The 21089-nt window shown below is 39.1% G+C and overlaps 1 protein-coding gene across 1 annotated transcript in view; it reads left to right on the top strand.

Moving 5' to 3' along the window:
- Window positions 1–21089, top strand: part of LOC121896714 — a 101875-nt gene that overhangs the window by 47547 nt on the left and 33239 nt on the right. Inside the window, exons 3-4 of the mRNA XM_042410650.1 lie at window positions 2839–2935; window positions 20876–20956. Of these exons, the coding sequence (XP_042266584.1) occupies window positions 2839–2935; window positions 20876–20956 (178 nt within the window). The remainder of the gene's footprint in view (window positions 1–2838; window positions 2936–20875; window positions 20957–21089) is intronic.

Here is a 21089-nt window from a genome sequence, read left to right as displayed (position 1 = left end):
GGTGAGCCCATCTTCAGAAATAATCCAATCTCTCCTAATACACCAGGGGCGAGCATACTTTTCACATTTGATATGAATAAAGATTGACTTCAAAACTGAGAAAATCATAAACAAAATATCTTCAGTCCAGTCATCTTACAAAACTCAATTTGTTGAAGAACCCACTTGTAAAATCACAGGCATGCATCAAATACCCCGTAGACCCCTAAATGCTAAAGTATCTGCGCTCTCAAAGACGGCAGCGGCTTTGGATTAAATGTAGCTGACAGACTGAATAGAAAAGAATATCTCTGTCTTTCTGTGGGGTTTCTTCCATTAGTAGGCTCGACAAGCCGTCACGAAGGAGCTACACGGAGGCGTACGGCGTAAAAAGATGCTTGGGTGTGAGCTTGTGCGTGCGTCTTTGAGTATTATACGCTTGCATGTGTGTATGCACTGTATGTGGGTGTTTACATGCATGCTTCTGTGAGACACCTATGTGTGTGTCAGGGAGAAAATGTCTCTCCAGATAAGCTGCAGAGCAGACCTTTTGCATTTTTCTGTGTGTGAGAGTGCGTGTGTGTGTCTGACAGCTGACAAACAAGCATCACTCCCACTGAGACTGACTGACAGGAGGACTGAGGGAGAACAGAGAACACACACACACACACACACACACACACACACACACACACACACAGGTGCACATTCCAAAGATGCAGGTACACAAAGAGACAGTTATTAAGCTTGTTACAGAGGGTTGTTATCACAGCTGAAAATCATTATCACATACAGATCAGGAGGAGAGAATCTGTAGGAAATTAGAGAAGAGAAGATTAGAGGGCATGCATGTATGCACACACACAAAAATAATGTTCATTTGTGCGAACAAATACACACAGAAAAATCATCTACAGCACACAGAAATAGCTGGCAGCATAGTGGGTGGATGTGGTGGCCTGTCGTATTTAAGAAGGCTTTATGGTCACATTGCTGTCAGTCTGTGTGTGTGTGTATGTGAGAGGAGAGGAGGGTTGAATGATCTGATAGTAATCTGTCAGTCAAAACCGCCTTGACACAGAGAAGCTGGAGGGCTGCAGCGTCTCTCTGCATGTATGTGCAGTTGTATTTATGACCTGTTTGTTCACTTTTCTTTGTTCTTTTTTGCAGAAAGTCTCTCGTAAACAGGAAAAAAAAGAGTTTTTGACACAAAACACGGCTGACTTGAGCCCTGTGTCAGCAGTTCATTCAGTCAAAACAGTTTGCCAACCGCCAAACATCTCACCATGAAACTAGTGTTGACCCCAATCACAACACAAATGTTTCCACAGCCCTACATTTACAAGTTGAGTAGCACACTGGAGTTTACTAGCATTTTCACTACTGCAATTATCTTAAATGGTTTCTATGACTGTCCCAGTATTTCAAGTGTCAGACACAGCTACTCACCTGTTCCTCTTAATAGTAATTTAATCAACAAAACAATCTCAGTTCTAGTTCCATTTAATGCCTATTCTGGACATGGATGTATAAAAAGACCTGGATACAGCGTCGGAGGCAGGGCCCAATTCATTCCTATGAAAGTTGCAGATGAAGCCAAAGAAGCCACTTCCTGTTGTAACCCGTATCTCTAACTCAAATGTTAAAAAAATTAAATCGTGAAGCTCCTCAAGACTTTTGAAATGCGATCAGACCAAATGTATCAAATTCTGATAGTGAAATGAATAATTTTGCGGGGGTTGTGACGCTCAAAAGAATTTATCCACCATTTTACAACTGCTCCTTTTCCATGATTGTGTGCAGGAAAAATGCTTTTTGGGCCCCTGTTGGACCCGGAAGTTGTAATTACACGGTTTGGCCACTGTAAAAAATTGGCTTCAAAGCCCGGCACTGTTCCTGGGGGCTTGGTTCTGGAGCTTTTGATCATGTCATATGATCTTCACCAGCAAATGCCCAGTTCTTTTGGAATCGTAGATGTTGAAATTTCCTCTTTTTTCCAGGAAATACTTGACTTATTGTCCAAGTTGGCTGAAAAGAGTCAAAGTTGGAAACAACTGGACTACTGAGCCAAAATCCATCTGCTGACAAAGATATGATCAAAAGCTCCACAACAGTCACTTAAGTTACCCTGTTTATTGATTGCATAGCTCGATCAGTCGGTGCTCCATATTTAACCTGATTACATTTTGGGCTGGAGCCTGACTGCACTGCTTTACTTTTAACCACAGTATGGGGAAAACCATCACCTCAACCCACAAGGTCACATCTGTCAGTCTGGAAGAAATTAATAGTTTTAGTGTCCCGTGACAAGATTTGATTAATAACTGACACAATCAGCATGATATTCAGTCCAACCCTTACAGATTCACTTTTAAGGATGGCAAGTTCTGTTTATACACACTGTAAACTAAAAGAGCACTCTTCATTCATGGATGTATAATTACAACTTGGAAGGCTTTTTCACAATCCTGCTGCCAGTGTTTTCAAATGCCTCCATGTGTATCCTTGTACACGATACAAACGATACTGGCACCTACGTGTAAAAACATTGCTCTATAGTGCTGTTAGTGTTCAAAAACCCCATAAGGTAACTTTAAGTTTACACCAAGACATCTGCATGCCTCTTGTTCTGTCAAGGTCACTGTTGCAGCAGGGCAGACGTTTTGTCTTCTTAAATTTTTTCCTCTGTGCTTTAGCTCTCTCTCTTGGCTATCACACTCTGAAACAAGCACCAGAATTATCTCCTGTTATCATAGCGATATTGCTACCAGGAGCCCTGTGCTCTTTTTAGGAACAGCAAACGTAATGCAGTCTCATGTGGAGGGCCAGACTAATGACTCCTGTGATGGTATCAAACAGATCTGAGGAAACCTCGCTCAGAGGAGGGACACAAGGCCACTACCTACTTGGGACAGGCAGCTCACTTATGGGCTCTTCAACCACAAGGAGAAGGACAGTGAGTAGGCATGTTGGTAAAAGCATGTAGAGTGAGGAGGAAATCAGAACTTTGATGCCGTTTTTCTGTCTAAAATTACCAGAAGAATCGAAGTTTATATATTTCAGTTTTATTTTTTTCCCCAAACATTAAAGATACATGTCTTAATCTAGTATACACTTACTTTAGTTTGTTGCTTGGTTTTATTTGATTAAAGCTGCATGTGTGTTTATCTCGGTAAATATGTGGCATGTACACATGTTGATATACACACTATTCCTTTGTGTGTGCACAATGTATTTGTTTGGGAGGGTGCACATTTTGTATGCATCTTCATTGTGTGTGTGTGTGTGTGTGTGTGTGTGTGTGTGTGTGTGTGTGTGTGTGTGTGGCAACAGGGGTATGAATAAGAATACCTCACTCCTTCTATTAGGTGTCCTAGGGTACAGCAAAGTGCCCAGGGATAAAATATATATATATATATATGTATGCGTGTGTGTGTGTTTGTGTATGAGAGAGCATGAGTGTGATAAGTAATGTGGCAGTGTCATAGAGGAAGCCACTGTAACCTTTATACAGCTCTTTACTCTGTCACTTTATATAAAAACACACCTCCATCACTTGGAGAGGGAGAGGAGGAAGGAGGGAGAGAAACAAGGAGGAAAGCTGACAGAGGAGAAGTAAAAGAGGAGGAGGAGGGAGGGAGGGAGGTGTGAGGGAGGCAAGCGATAGAAGAGAGGAGGAGGCAAAGTCAGTAGGAGAAGAAAAAATAGATATGGTGAAAATTAAAGAGACGCAGCAGGTGAAGAGAGTGAGCAAAGTAAGGAGGAGGGCGCTAAGATGAGAACAAAGAAAACTAGAGAGAGTTAGACAAAGGAAGAGGCAGGGATGAACTGAGGAGAGATGGGAAAGAGGTGATGAGAAAAAAAGGAATAGAGGGACAGAACCACAGGAGGATAGAGAAATGGATAGAGATGTTTCATATTTTCACAAGGTCAAGTACGGAAACAGGCTCATACTTCTCCTGTCGTCATATGCACATGTGCTGCCAGCCGGCCTGCTGCCCAGGAAAGATGAATCAGGGCAATGGAAGGAAATGCAGGGAGGAAGAGGTAGAGCAAGAGAAAGCAAAAATATGAGCGGGTGAAAGCGATGGCTGCCTAATGAGGAGAAAAGACAGGGATAAAGAGGATTGAATGACCATGTGACAGTAAGAAAAATGTAAAAACAAAAGGACAAATCGAAGGAAAAGAGTAAAGATGTGTTACTGTGATACAAGACAATGGCATACAGTAGAGAGAGTGAACAAGTAAAGGGATAACAAAAGTAAAAAGACATAGAGCTGGAGAGAGGAGAAAGTGGGTGGGTGTCTGGGGCATATTTTCAACTTTGTCTGTCTAACCTTGGAAATGGTGTGTGTGTGTGTGTTTGTGTGCATAGAACATATTGAAGGCACATGCTGACCATGAATGTGTTTGTGCTGGGCATGTCTGGAGAAATGGGATGGGCATGCCAGACCAAACCAGTCACAGCGACTTGCACCAACAAGTCCAAACCTTAACTCAGTGTGTTTACATGCACTTACACTAAGTAAACAGGTTACAGTCAAACAAGAAACCCACTATCATAATCAGGGTAGGAGGTTAGAGAAAGCTGATTTCCGCAGCTGGATTTCTCCTGAAGACAGCCGACATCTTGGCCATGTATACAAGTAACCAGAAAGTATTTAATATAGTCAATTTTAATGAAAATTTATTTGAAAACATACATTATAATCCTATACATATTTATCAGTTTATTTATTAATATTTATTAAGTCCCAAATCTTTTTTCCAAACACAAACCCTGTCTCCGAGGAAACATACTGCATGTCTGTGTCCACAAAGTAACTCAGGGTATACAGTCTACTTGATAGATAAAAACCTTAGAGAGAAGCACAGCCTAAGAGAGTTCTACTAGGAATGTATAATATAGTATGTAAGAGATTAATAACCATGTCATTACCATAATATAGCTGTGGGACATTTAAGTGACAAAGCAGCAAACATGTAGTTTGACCTCTGCTGTATGATGGCTTCATCTGTAATCGATCTTAATTTCCCTTCAGACAGAGCGAGAGGATTTGATTTGAATTGACCTTTACCCTGCTACACACACTGACATTCACTACGATCACACACATCAACACTTTGAAGATGTTGGAATTTGGCAACCCTTCGTGACAGCTTTTTTTTTTTCTTCTTCTATTCACGCTGCACTGACCGTAATTCAGCTACAACAATGAATGGTTGGAGGTTGATCCAGGCAGTAAGAGTAATGGTATGGATACAGTATGATGTTAATGTTGCATTTCTAAGGGATGGAAAGCTGGTCCATAAGAGGTTCAGCCAAAAGATTTCAAGGTCACCCAGCTCCTGTGAGACCTGCATCCAGAGCAGCTCATCTATTGGCACTTGAATGCTGCACTGAGAATGTGGGACAATATAAGTTCCAGCTTGCTTTCCTCAGGAATTGAATGAACTGAAATCTCAAGCACTTCCTCTTCTGGATTAACAATGTTCTTAAAAAATCTAATACATTAAGAGTCCTTCTGAGGTTATAATCCCTAAGATATTATATCAAACCATATTCTTAATATTATTGAAGGTCAGACTGAATATTTTCTGCAGTAGACATTGAAATCGGCATTGATTTCTGTAATTGCCTCTCTGTAGAGTCGTGATGTAGTGTTATGCAATCATGGGTTGTGCTTTAGGTGTCTGCTTCCCCCAGAAGTTGATGCACTTGACATATTCAATGGACCTATATTATTAAAACACACAGGAGCCAGACATTTCCCTCAGGAGTTGTTGGAGACCAAAACAGAGCTAAAAGGAGAGTGAACACTGGACTTACATTTGCCAGGTCACAAGAAACATGACTCTAAACTAATGTGAGTGTTGCTTTAATTCTGCTGAATGAATGCTAACATGTTTTGCCGTAGCAACTTTAGAATATGATAAAAGTGTCAGTGTTGTGTTTACAGCTTGCTGAGAGGCCCCCGAGTGGCCAAAAAATCAGTTAAGGACTATAACCTAAGATGTATGATGGGAAAAATACAAAGAAACATAAATGTTTGATCAAACAAAAATTACTAAACGATTTTTTAAATTTTCTATAGTTTTAGGCGACCTGACATGTTCCCACAACATCATTGCAGATCCTGTCTGACTGCCACTTTACCTGTTATGAGGACGGAAAGACTGCTACATGAAATAACATCAGCCAGAGCTTGGATGTGTGATCAACAGTACAGCTGAGTGATCAAAGCCCTGCCAATGCTGGAACACAGAAACACTGTATGTACAAGTTATCTGTTGCATTCAGCACATTTTTAAAAATTGGCACCCTGTGCACACCCCGCTAATGCAATGTCCTCTTATGATCTTTAAAAAGCTAGGCGATTAAGAGCATTACACTGCCCAAATGAAGAACATTGCACTGCCCTTATAATTTCTTTCACATTTTACATTGTGATAGACACTGAACGAAAAATGAAAGGAGCATATGAATGAGAAAATCGATGTGTAATAATATTAAAAAATGATAGACCTTGATTTATGTAGTGATCAGCTGAAGTCGATGTCTGGCCTCCTGTCCCCATGAAGAGGTCCAGTGTTGGAGTCAGCACAGTGACTTACAGTAAGCACCACTACACTGCACTTCAGCCTCAGCCCTGTAGATCAGGCATACCTCCATTCACTTCTGTTTGCTGACAGTGAGAAAAGACCCTCTCAGACACAGTTTGTTTTTCGGAGGTCCATAGTCTTTTTTCTGTTATGATTCTGTCTCCGGTTGACAAGCGTACAATAATGTTTTAATAAGCCTCATTTCACCACATGACAGAAAATTTTCTTTTATCAATACTAATGGATTGGCTTTAAAGTGACCTTTACCCTGCTGGACGGTTTGACATTCTTCATGATCATCCACATGACAAGATATTCAAGATGGTGGGCTTTGGAAAGCTTTAGCTCCTGTACTGTGATAACAAATCACTTACAAAAGAAAACACAAAAGGGCTCCCATTGACATAGGTCTCTCTCTGTGGAGTAGAAATATTTCACATTGCTGTAAAATATTTCAACACTTAAAATTCTCCTGTTTTACTATTCAAGGTGAGCTGCTAATCAACTATTGTTGTATTGCAAAATTATCAATTCCCTCTGACTGAACTTATGGATATGATGGCAGCCTTTTTAGCCTGAAGTGCATAGCAAAACACTTCAGTCTTAGCCGTTTTGTTTTAGTTTGGTAGCCTCACAAATGCATCACATTATTTTTCTTCACACATTGTTGCCTGACAAGCCTTGGCTTAATGTTGATTGATGTAAAAGTTACTTTGCAGGTGACTGAATTGGTCTTTTCCCCCAAAATAAGGATTCATCCTCTGGAGAACATGAATGTCTGTACAAAATTTCATAACAATCCATCCAATAATTGTTGAGATATTTCAGACTGGACCAAAGTGGTGGACTGAACAAATGACTGACCTACAGACCTACAGACTGACATTGCCATCTCTAGAGCCATGCCTAGCTAGGCTAATAAAAACTGGCAGTGGCAAAGGCAGTCATACTTGGTTCAAAATAGACCTGCAAATAATAAGACACGACAAAACGATTGACGCAAACAGACCCAAATAGAGACAGAAGTGGCAACAATATGATGTGCTGATGGTTGACAAATAGCAATTATTCCCCACACCTCACAGTTAACACCCTTTGTCTCTCCTCATAAAAATCATGTATTCTCTCCTGTGATGATGATAATGCACATTGTGATCACAGCTGACAGCGATCCACATATTGACACACAGAATTCAGCCCACAGCAATAGAATGGGACCCCACCTACTGAATTGGACTGACTTTAAGCAGTCCGACTTGGGTCTCCATTACTAGGAACCAAGTGGATCCATGAAGACTTCTGATGCAAACACACACAACTCATGCTTTGATAGGTACAACATGTTACACTTTGTGATTTGTTCTCTATAGCTGTTGACATTGTTTTTGGTTTTTTTGGACTGTCATCCTGACCAATTTCCTTTTTAAAGTGACAAAAAAAGAACAAAGAGAAAATAAACTCAAGTACGCAAAGATGTGGAAGAACATCCCCAAAATGTTTCTCCAAAATGAATTATTCTTTAACCTCAGCTCTTCTGATGAGGGGGCCACATTAACTGATTTCTTCTGCTTCATTCATATTTATCTCAGATTACTGTCATAAACATGATGAATGTGGAATGAAGTGTTTCCAAAAATAATGACCTTCTGTTATAAGCAGAAGCCCAATTTCTATTCCTCATTTACATTTTACATTTGGGACAAAAGATGAGATTGTGGATATAGAATCACCTGCACAGTGTAAGGGATAGTAAAACAGTGGTATGGAGAGAAAAAAATGTTTTAGTGAGTCATTAGTCCAAAAATATACTAGAAAACGAGGAAATGTAAACAATAGAATGAATAAAATTATAGAATTAGCTAAAAAGCAAAACCAGTATTTGTCATCAGATAGACTGTTGTGCTGATACACATTACACTAGCTTTGCTTTGTTCTCTACTGTGTGGCCTTTGCTGTGAGCTGTCGCTGTGCCATCTAAAGACATTAACTGCAAGCATATGTTTCTCTATCTTGCTATGGAAATCACAGCTAATGTCAGATCCACTGTTTATATCAACTGTTATCAAAATTACTTAATGCAAATAGGAATCGTGAAAGGAAGAGAGGTGTTGTCCCCTCCTGTCTCCTCCCTGCTTTAATATTTCACTGTACACACACATACAAGAAGCACTGTTTGCTGCAATGCAGGTGGAATGGAGGAAGAGGAACGGGAACAATGCAGTACACACACACACACACAAACACAAACACACACACAAACACACACAAAACTATAGCTACATGTCAATCTTGGCCCACAGGTGCCTCCCTAATGTGCCAAGACTGCTGAGAGACTAAGGAAAAGAGAGAGGAGTTGAAGGAGGGAGAGCAGCTTTGTCCTACTGTGATAAACCACACACACACACTGTTAAATACACATAGAGACTACATGGAGTGTGTGCACCTGTGTTTTTAATACACATGGCTTCAAGGAATGATGGTAGGAGCCTATTGTCCATACCAAACCTTTTCACTAATTCACATTGTGTGAGATGTTGGTGAAGGTCGTTAATCTATGAATCAACTGTAAATGAATCAATCTGACATTTTGTCTTTTGTCAAGACTGGAATTTTTAATTTAAACCAACAAGACGTGACAAATATTAAGCAACCCATGTGTATATAGAAGACGTGTGCCCACTTACTTAAAGTGAGAGAGCACAGAAAAACAACACAATCCTCTTTATTTATTTGAATAACAGAACACGTGTGTACGTTTTTATTCTACATCTGGATTCAGAGTTCATTGTTATGAAAGAACAGATGAGGATCAGTAGTTTTGGGGGCATTTTGAATTCTAAATTAAAATCTTGAGTGGACTCTTCCTCTACAATGAAAGAAAGAAACATGAGTAACACCTCAACCTGGCTGTGGATAAGTAAATAAATGGATGAGTAGCATAAGACAGTTACTATTATATGTTCAAAATCCACCAATATAGTTTTCTTTTTGTCTCCTTTTCTTTTTTTTTTCCAGACATACTATTCTTCTGTTTTGTTCCTCAAGAGCAATATTACTCTGCTAACTTGCTTCAGCTATACATGTTCAACAATCATTTCAGAGACAGGCAGATGCATTTCGTTCTATTCTGTCATAAAACAACCTACACATAACACACTTTGCCACATATTCACCATTGTTTGCAGCCTTGTAGAAAATGATGTGTTGGTGAAAACTATTTTTAAACAGTAAAAACAATGACATGAGTTTATTTATTCTTCTGTTACACTGCTCTATCATCAATAATGAATAAATTATTCACTATATTTCAACAGCAATTATCTGCTGCAGGGACACACAGGATAAATCACTCCTAGATTAAAAAGGTCAACTGCATTACTTGTGTAAATGATACACAATTACAAATTAGATAAGGCTGCATCATTTTAATTATTACATTTCCACTAGCACCATCCCCAAACCTCTGCCTACAAGTGCAAAGGACAGGTACTCTGCTGAATCATGTCGATCAATACGTGAGTTACTGAGGCACTGACTTAGTTGACTAAGGCGATCATGCAGCACATGTAAACATGTCAACTAGCATGTGTTCTACCACTGGGCTGTACAAGTGGGCTACACGTGTACCAATTTAAGTTTTCTAATGTTTTCTGCGTGTGCACTTTGTGTATTTTTGTGTAGACATCATTTGAACTTTCCAGAAAGAACTTGAAAAATAATAACAGTCACATATTTTGGCATAACTCGCCATTATCAAATTCAACCAAAACGATTACAAACAACCTTTAAAAATGTCCTGAAGATCTTTGTTCCAGTGGTTCCTGTTTGAAATACACTGACAGATGATGTCACCATCTGTGCTCTCGACCCCCTGATGATGAGAGTGGCATTGGCACAACATGAACGTAGAAGTTGTGCAGAGCACAGTTATAACCAAGCACTTTAGTAGAATCCTATAAAGAAGTGTGTGTACCTGTTTTGCAAGAGCACCAGCAAAACACACAAGATTTAATTAAGGTACACACACACTGGGTGAGGCATGTGGAATCACACAGTGGTTTGGAAATGTTCCCCAGCCTGCAGATACACACTGTTTAGCTCTCCTGCTGCATTCAGGTGCTAGAAGGATCTCATTAATCTGAAATTATGGACCTTGCATACACCATTTCGTATGTTGAAGACTGACTTTATATCTCATGTGTGTAATACATACAAAAGGAGTTATGTGCCGGAACAGTTTCTTGCTAGGCTAGGAAGTCACCACGCCCTGATAGAACTGCCCATAAAACTATAACTTGTTGTTTTTACATTTCGGTTTTTATGTTGATTTAGCAAGATATACATACTCATTAGTGATTTTTATTGGTGCTGGTAGGAGTATTTATTTCTGAGCTTTTTAAAAACTCCTATTATTGTTTACTATTATAATGACATATGGTTCTCAGGTAATCATGTAAAATGGTTAAAAAGTTTTTTTGTTTTGTTTTCTAGGATATTGTGTTGATGGGTGTGTGTCTGTGTGCATGTGTGTGTCTGTATATGTATATTGTACTTCTGTGTTTTAACTGAGAAGTAAGACCACATGAATTTCTGCCAGTGGGATAATAAAGTTGATCTTGACCTACATACATACCACAAAATATATGCTCCAGTAGGCGGAAGAGCACCTACAACCTATTTAGTATTGACACTTTTGCCCTCAACTTGATGTCAGGTGGAGCAGCAAGATAAACAAACAGAGGGAGGCAAAAATCCACCCCGAAACATCACCATCTGTGCAGTCAGTTTAGCATCCTCTGGTCTTTGGGTGTAAAACACGACACATGCTTAAACATCACATTCTTTTATTCCCAAGAATAAAAGAATAAATTTGTTGCTCAAACTGAAGTTGCATTACAATTTAATTAGGACATTGTAAAATTGTAATGCAAAACAAAATAGATTTATTTGAAAAGTTGCATTATACAGTAATTGATTATGCAAAGCCGAATAAATTTAATGCGTTTAAAAGAAGTTTGCAGAAGCATTATTTTTTTGTCACATCATTCATCTTTAAAATAAGTAAGAAAGCTATAAAAAAAATTTTTTGAATGAATCAAACTGCCACCTAAATATTTCTGAAAAATGGCATTTTAAACAAGTTTTGCATCCCAACAGTTGTCAAGGGTCACAGACAAGACTTTACTGTTGTCATGTATCCATTGGATAATTTATCCATACAATACATCATTAACTCAACATGATTATTATCCATACAAGAGCTTGTGGCAACATGATGAGGGTGTTTCCTGCTGTGACATGTAGAAGACTAACATGCACATCCGAACTCACGCTGGGGGTGCAGTTGAAAAACTGCAAAAACCCATGTGTGAAAAGGTTAAGATAATGTAACTGTAAACTAAACACACAAAGAAATTAATTTGAACCGACAAAATACGACACAATATATCAGTTTGTGGTCCCAATGTGTGTGTGTGTATGTATGAATGTGTGGGGTGGAGACCCAGGGGGTGTTTGAGTACAACAGATATGAAACGGGGCATTAATTGAGCTTCAAACTAAAGGGAATAGAGGGAGCTGGGAGGAAGGGGGGGGAGGGCAGGGTGTGTGTGAGAGAGAGAGAGAGAGACAGATGATGTGAGAAAAAGGGGGGTTAAGAGAGAAAGAAATGGAGAGACAGACAGATGCAGGGAGAGAGAGAGAATCATGCTGAAGGGAATAACAGCGAGTGATGCTCATTAAAACTGATTATTAAAGCAGTAACACTGAAGAGCTGCATTCAGGCATAGCCACAACATCCCAAACGTGTTTGTGTGTGCATGTGTGTGTGTGCATCTGTTGTTACTATAAACAGATAGCCACTGAAGTATTACATTGGTAGAGTGAACGCAGTTAAAACATACAGCAGATTTTCATAAATTAAACATTTATTCTGTTCTCAGATTGTTTCAGTGCAGAGTCACACTTCTCCTCATGTCTGTGCTGTTATGCATGCGTGAGCAGTGTTTTTCTGTCGTCCAACAAGTGCTGTCAAAGTGCACTCGAGCAAGGCACTTCAGGCAGGCCTCCCAAATGCCTCATGTAGGAAAATGGATGGGGCAACTTTAGCTGGGAATGTGTGGCAGAAGTATGCTTTGAATAACAGTAGGAGGAGTGTAATCACATCTATTGTAAAACCACTAATGAGACATTGTATTTTAGGACTTAAAGGAATAGTTTTGTCATCTCAGGGAATGTGCTTATTTGCTTTTTTCTGAGAGTTGGATGAGAAGATCAATTCATGCTCATGCCTGTGCTTTAAGAATGGAGCTGGAGCTGGGAGGTAATTAGCCTAGCTTAGCATAAAGACTGGAAGCAGTTACTGTAAACTTCATCTAATGCCACCACAAATGGAATCAGCTCACAAAGCTTCACACTTCTTTGGGAAACTAGAAAAGGATGTTGACTCTCTCCTTCTTAATTTGCCTTCCTTATAAAACCACTTGCTGCAACAAAAAAAGGAATTTACACCAACAATTCACTACATAAAATCAGCCTTTCTACAGACGACATTCTACAGTACGTAACACCCAAACTACAAATTATGCTTTTAATTTCTGTTTTGTGCAGATTAAGCAAACAAGATTCAACATGTTAATTAGTAAGCTTTAGAGGTGCAGGTTGGTGTTTTTGTTGTTGTTGTTTGTTTTTTTTTTACTTGGAGAGTACAGTTTTCCCTCTGCTTTCAAATAAGGAGTGTGGGGATGTTGCCTTTCACACTCACAATCTGGAAACACACCTCGCTACCTCGGTACGAAGCTAACGCTAGCTTAATGTACACTTGGGCTAACATTAGTTACTTTAGCTAAATTGTGCTAACAGAGCAGGTATTGTTAAAGTAACATTAAACCTACTGAAATATTTTGTGACAGCATCCTGTGAGGGACTTGTTAGTGTAACCCCTTAACCACAAACAAGAACTGCATTTCTGAAGAAAAATCATTGCTTATTCTTTAAACAGAAGCGCCAAATGTCTGACTCAGTGTAAGTCCCAGAGCCAAGGATAGCAGCAGGTGAGCCAACTGTCTATCACCGCTGTCAATCAACGCCTACATGGCAGACATCAAAGCTACTATTAGTCTTCAAGTCTTATTAATAGAGCAATAATTTCCAAAATGACCACTAGCACCACTTATTAGAGGGCCCGAATTTAGAGATTGAGACCATAATGACTCGTTGAAAAAATTATTAACTTGTATTTCTTTTAATTTCAAGAAATTGACGCTTTTTGAATGGAAGTCAGTTGGAGCCAGGGATTTTTTTGGAGCAAGCATCTAGGGACTGTCTGTAACACTGCAATCTAAGGAGAGTGGTATCAATCTTCTCAACTAATTCTCTGAATTGAAGCTGTTATGTTAAAAGTGAACATGATTCTATCTGATTTTGTCTTTTGCGAAAGCACTCATTGACAGCGAATCTTTTTTTCTCTTCTTTCTCCTTCTGCTTTTATAGTTGATAATAATTTACTGTTTATTAAAAAAAACATTTTCATTTATCACATTTAATTTGCAGGTTTCTCTTTTCAAACTAATGTTGCCTTGAAGAGAAGGTACACTGACAGCAGAGCACAACTCTTTTCATCTATCCCTGCAGTCCTAGATCATCATCTGCACATTGCCACAGTCACCAAAATAAGAGATTTTGTTTTAGTTTCTCACTCAGACAACAAAATATTGCTCTCACTGAACTGTAAAAATAATAAATGTTTCTCTAAGGAATGAGACTATATTCGGTGCCCAGAATTCATTACTTTGATCAAATAAGGTATGGTTTTGGTTTTTTTGCTTTTTTTTTTTTTTTTTTTTACTGCAGATAATAACAGAGAATGCAGCAGTTTAGCTGGCAATAGCCCACACACAGAAGTTCATCACTGCAGTTCAACATATAGTCCTCTTTTTTCATAACCTCCCTTCAGGCTAGGACAGGAAGGTTGTAGTCCAACAGTGTTAAACTTCTGGTCTGTGGAATTGGGTGTAGCACCCCCTGCAGGTATGGGGGAATTTGATCAGTCCAATACCCTGTTACTTCTTACACTTAAAAAAACAGCACAGTCTCCAAGGCAGTGCCATTCTAAAGGATTTACACAAGGGATTTGGTATGAGGATCACTTAAAATAGCTAACTATCCTTGAGCTCAGAAAGCAACAATAGATGAAGTCATCGATGACGTGAAGAGCTTACAGCAGAAGCAATTTCTTACAAATCTTGACAGTGTGGGTGACAGTATTAAACAGATTAATTTTGGATGTATTTAGATCCTAGGCCACCAGTTGGATGATTATTTTAACATTATATATCTTTCAGTATTAAACACTTCTAGAGTCTGTGTATGCGTGATTGTAAAAGCTTGTGTGTGGCTGCAGAAGGAGGACTTAACTGTTCGACTCAAGTGAAAACACCATCACAGTACTTTGCTTATTTTTTCAATTAGATGTAAATTTGCTGTTACATTTTTCTTTACTTCTTTTCCTTCACTTTATTTTATATTGTTCTCACAAATCCAAATTCATGACCACAGGGTCAAAACCGTGATGATGATGATGATTAAGATTTGCTAAGATTCATTGACTGCCACTACAATAAAAAAAAAAGCATATTGGGACATCTAAGCTGTATTCCCTGTTTGCTCTGTAAGCATGTGTCCATGTCTTGTTCCTGGTTGTGAGCAGGAGTGTGGTGGGAATTCTCTTTATCACTGTGAATGTGAAGCTGGAGTATTTGTGGCTTGTCATTTCGGAAGAGAATGAATAAAAGGTGGACTCAATTACCTGCTGAAGGATCTTTTCTGTTTCCTACACAGGTAACAGGTAACGTTTTTTCAAATGAATGAAGCGCTACATTTATATACCACTCTGAAGTGGTAGGGAGGAGGTCAGATTGTATGGGGGGGTTACAAGATGCAGCATTTTGTGTGGTTAGATTTAGCTTTCCCTATAATTTTAACCAAGTGCTTCTAGTGCCCGAACATAACCTTGAAAAGTGTAATAATGCTGTAGTTTCTGCTAGCAGAAAAAAACAACTAAGTATGTTGTCTCTGAACATTATTTATTTTTGCTTTATTTGCTGTTGCAATTTCGTTGTATATGAACGTCATATGAACGGAGACAGAGTTGCAATTACAGGTGTCTATTTCTGTCATGTTGTGACTGTTGTAGTACTACACACTGGAAATACAAAATAATAACACATGCTCTTCGCAATATGATTTCTGCAATTATTGTATATAATCATTAATGCAGCTGGATTAATGGTGATAATGACACACAACATTACAGTGATTAGTGAAAGTAGAAAATGAATCTAAATGACTGAGACAAAAGAAAGAGAAAGCCTCTGTTACTCAGATACTATATCTATTGTTTGTAGATGAAATATCAGAAATTGTTTGTGTATTCAAAATGGACCACGTTAACATTAGGTTGTTGTCACTGAGTACTGTTATTAAAGCTAAAGTGAGCCATGAACCATCTTAAGTAACAATTTCACTGCTTAGCTCTCACATAAAATGCATGCAATGCAAATGAAACCGAACAAAATTACTTTGAATAAAAGTTCCTATTTCGTGTGTGCCTTCAATTTGAATATATCTACTGTATATGTCTTCTCCTACTCTGTTGTCAGTCATGAAAAAACACCCATCATGTCTCATCCTCAAAGGTCCAACATGATTTAATGTCTTATCTGCACATTCTTTTAATTGATTAAATTAGTGACAGAAAATACCACTTGAAAATGCCATTCCATTAAATGAATTAGCACTTTAGCACATTTGCTATAATTTTATATGGTGATAATATGTTAAATGCTGTTTTTCCAGCTTATAAGCTGCCCTGATGTGGTCCAAAAACAAATTATGCAGCTTTAAATTACATAACTCAAATATTTTAATTATACACTTATATGTGTACACTGTACTGTATGTGTGTCTTACTGTGTGTTTTTAAGGTTAGGTCACCTACAGTAGCTTTTGATTAGTATGTACTGTCTGCACTCGAGCATGCTTCGCTCATTTATTAACAACCCAAGATATCAGCACCATATCTTTATTCATCACCAAATCATATTAATCATCTTCACTCCTGTGTACACAAGCCCACCCCTCTGCTCTCCTCTACTCTCTATCATCTTTTCACTCCCTCCTTTGCTCTTACCTCCTCTCTGTTCCAATTGACCCTTTGCTCATGTTTGAATCCCCAGTGATGGTTGTTAACTTGGACAAGCCATTACAGCACATGAGGAATTGATAGGAAGCTTATGATATTTGCTGTTAAGTTATTGGCTCGGATAGAGGAATAGCTCATGTACTGTTTAGGATTAAATTCACTGGAAGAATCACCAAAGAATGAGGTGTATAATTTCCAAAGGGTGTAGAAATAGAAATCCCACAGCTACAGCTGAGTTCAGCACTGCATTAAGGAACATATTTGTATTAAATGTTGTGTGTTCAAACAGAGAAGAGGCAAGGCTCTAGGGATGGCAATCTCAACTGTCAGCAAGTCAACACTCAGCTTTGGTCCAGACTGAAATATCTGGATGGATTTCCATGAAATGTGGAACACATATCCATGGTCCCCAGAAGATGAATCCTAAAGACTTTGGTGATTCATTGACTTTTCATGTAGCATCACCAGCAGGTCAAAGTTTTCATGCATACAGTGAAATATCTCAACATCTAATTAATGGATTGCCCCCAAACTTTGTACACACATTGATGGTTCTTAGGTGATGTATCCTGCAGACTTTGCCGATCCGATGACCTTTCTTCTAGCACCACTATGATGTTGACATTTGTGGATTTAAGTGAACTGAATTATTGACATTTGATTGAATTGAAACTATGGAATTTGGTGCCCGCCATGTCTCTCTCAAGGTAAATTGTAGCAGCTCTGGTAATCCCTTAACCTTTTCTCTAGCACCATCACCAGGTCAAATGTTTAACTTGTTCCATGCTTTAGTTTATGACCAAATACCTGAAATTGGATGCAGTATCAAATCAAATCAAAAGTATCAAAATCGATGCAGCAGAACCAGAGATCTTTTTTACACCATACATTCTTCTTCCTTGTCAAAGCCTGGTGCCTAAATTACTTACATCGCAACACAATTACCGACAGTTCAGTAGGAGCTTCTGGTGTGTTAAGATAGTAGCTAATGTAGCCTTGAGCCTCTAGCCTCATGAGGAGTGGGCCTAACTCTAACCCCACACCCCCAGATTTTTATCATATATAAACTTGTAGTCTTGTAGTCAGCTCCAACCGACATTGCCAACCAACTAACAACACTTAAGGATAACCATACAAGAACATTAAATAGCCTTAGTCTTAAACTGACAAACCTTTGATTCAAATCAGGAACTATTTGATAAGATACAAGTCTGACCAGACATTGGATGCCAGATTTCAGAATTTATCAATATGCCATGCAACAGATTAATTTTGATTGGTGCTAAAAAAAATTTTTTTAAAAATGTAATATGAGGTTCATTATCCCGCCCTTGGAAGAAAAGGTCAGGGGTGTAGGCTGGTCTGAGCCAGGTGTATAGGAGGTATAGATGAGAAAGACCCAGTGTAGGGGATCTGTCTCAGTTGCTGTGTCACCCAATCCCTTGAATCCCTAGATGATACCCAAAGAAGGAAGAGATAGGTATGGGTAAGGTATGTGGAAGATTGAATGAATGAGGGAGGATGAAAAGACAAAAAGAGGGATGAGTATATGAAAGGATATGTAGAAGGCTGTGTAGAAGGATGGTGGAAGAGAAGGGAAGGTGGGTTGTAAAAGCCAGATAAAGCAGGAGAGGATTTTTTAACCAAGAATAAGAAAGCTTGACAGTGATTAAAGGTGTGGTTTAGGGATGGCCATACTTCTGTTAAACTGAGCTTGCATGGGTTCATTCCTGACATTGGAAACAGCAGTTGACAAAATAATCTCAGCTCAAGGTCTTTTTACGTGCTTGTTCTGGAGTTTTCAACCATATTGTGATATGTGTAATATGTCGACAGCTCCACTGCAAGCAATCAAGTGGACCTTGAGTTGAGATTGTTCTGTTCACTATGTGGTTAAGGTTAAGGAAAGATCTCCTTTATAGTTTCTTACACCATGACCTCCTCCCAAAACTGCAAAACTTTTGCAGTGGACTAACAAAGTCATGCTACTTCCACCTTTCCTACTAGCAGAAAACAGCCAATATTCACATAACTGCAAAAGGCTGCCTGTCAGCTTAGCATAAGGGGTGGCTTTGGCTCAGGAGGTAGAGTGGGTCATCCACAAATCAGAAGATCACCAGTTCAATCCCCGGCTCCTCTTCCTCCAGTCCGCATGTTGAAGTGCCCTTGGGCAAGATACATACCCAACCCCAAATTGTTCCCAAAGGCTGTGCCATCAGTGAATATCCTGATGTGCAGGTTGGCGTCTGCTATGGCAACCACTGCCATCAGTTTATGAATGTGTGTGAATATGAACATGTGGTGTAAAGCGCTTTGAGTGATCGGAAGACTAGACAGGTACTATATAAATGCAGTCTATTTACCATAAACATGAATTGTTGAAGGCGGTAAACAAATGAATTGTTGTTGTTTTCTGGTAAAGACAGGCTCAATTGTGAGTATATATAAAAAATAATGAACAAATCACATATACACAGGCCTAGATTTTGTGCTCTCTGACTCCATTTGGTTCTCCCTTACATCTGTCTGTACTCTCATTATATTTTTCTTACATTTACGATTTTCCCTTCCCTCATTTCCTGCAATTCATATATTTTTTATTTCCATGCTTTGAATGAACTGAGAAATTGCAACACTGAGGTGACACTAACTGATGTGTGTGTGTGTGTGTGTGTGTGTGTGTGTGTGTTCATGCATGTTTGTCAAAAAGGCAATGTCCCTTTAACCAAGTGCAGAGGTATTTTCCATAATGACTAATCAGTAATGACGAAACATCATCTCTGTCTCTCTCACACACACATGCATACAGTGCTGTAGAATGCCACATCTGCCAAACCAAAGAGAAAAAAAAAAAGGATGGAAGAAAAATTGAGGGCTTTGTGAGTGATAAAAAAAAAAATCTGTACGCTTTAAGCCTAAGAAAAGGTTCAGACAGCAACAAAAGCTTTTTGTGGGGAGCTGAGCACAATATGATGGTGAAAGGAATAGAAAACAGGAATGCCATGCATACATATACCACCACCCCCCCCTCCCCTGACCGCCGTCTCTCCCTCTCATCTGTCCATCCCCTGTTCTCCTTTTCTCTTTCCCTCTTCCATCCCCATCTCTCTGCTCAAAAGGTTAGTAAATGTCAGATGGGAGTTGTCATCATCTTCAATGGCGTCATCTTTCTTCATAGAAACACTGTCTATCTCTGTGTGCGAATGTGTGTATGTGTGTGTGTGGAAGTTGAAGGGAATACAATTGAACAGAATGAAATAGAACAGGATATTGAAAATGGGAAATTACTGCTTGCAACAAAGGGCGGACACACACGTACACATGCATGCACAGAGAAAGACTTGAAATAGAGCTGTGTATACTTCAGACACTGCCTTCTCTGTCTTCCCCTTTTCTCTCCCCTTGAGTCGCTCCCTATATGTCTTCATCATGTTATGTAAAGACACCACAAAACCTCAGAGAGCAACTTAGCATCATAGTAGCTGCCTGTGACTTATCCAATACTCACACACACACACATTTTATCTCTCTCCGTCTTGCTGCTGCGTCTTCATCACAGCCTGTATTTGCCTCTCTATATATTTTATGACTAATAGAAGGGGCAGGCCTTTGTGGCGATGACAAATCCCCACACTCAGACAGTTTTACAGCCCCTAAAGAGCCCCTTGACAAACGACTGGGTTGTAAACCTAATATTCTAATACTGCGTGTTATTGTAATGGCGTGTGTGAATGTGTGCATGAGTGAATATTTAGAAGATGTTAAGTATTGCTTATCTACGCCAATTATAAAAGTGCTTTAGCATCAAAAGCAAATGTTAGCACAGACGCATACATAGAAGCACGCACACAGAGTGGTTTACATACTGCAAATATGCCTCTGTTAATATGCATATACAGTAATATAGCATATATTGCACGTCTGCCTGTTTGTGTTTGTTGCCTGTTTTCTCCTGCAAGAGAAATGTGGACTCTTTGAACAAATGTGCAAAAATATCAGGAAATGTGACCCTTTTTGTGACATCTGTAGATGAAATGAGTTCAAGTAAAAGATACTGATGACTCTGACGTAATGATTTTTTTTTTTTTGCAGGTACAAATGGAGGTGGTTTTGGGCGTGTGACAAGTGGTGCAAGGGACATCCTGGTACAACATGGAGAGATCTGGACAAGAGGTTGGAACAGGATTTATGCATTTTTTTTTGCCAGAGCAGAACATTATTAGTATCAGCAGGTGGAGTTGGAAAAAACGGCCAAGTGGTCAGTTTCCATAATTAGTACCTGGTGCATTTGTAATTATACTTTACT

This window comes from Thunnus maccoyii, chromosome 5, assembly GCF_910596095.1.
Source record: "Thunnus maccoyii chromosome 5, fThuMac1.1, whole genome shotgun sequence".
Taxonomy (NCBI): domain Eukaryota; kingdom Metazoa; phylum Chordata; class Actinopteri; order Scombriformes; family Scombridae; genus Thunnus; species Thunnus maccoyii.
Note: the sequence above shows the minus strand (reverse complement) of the source record. Positions and strands in the feature narration are given on the sequence as shown.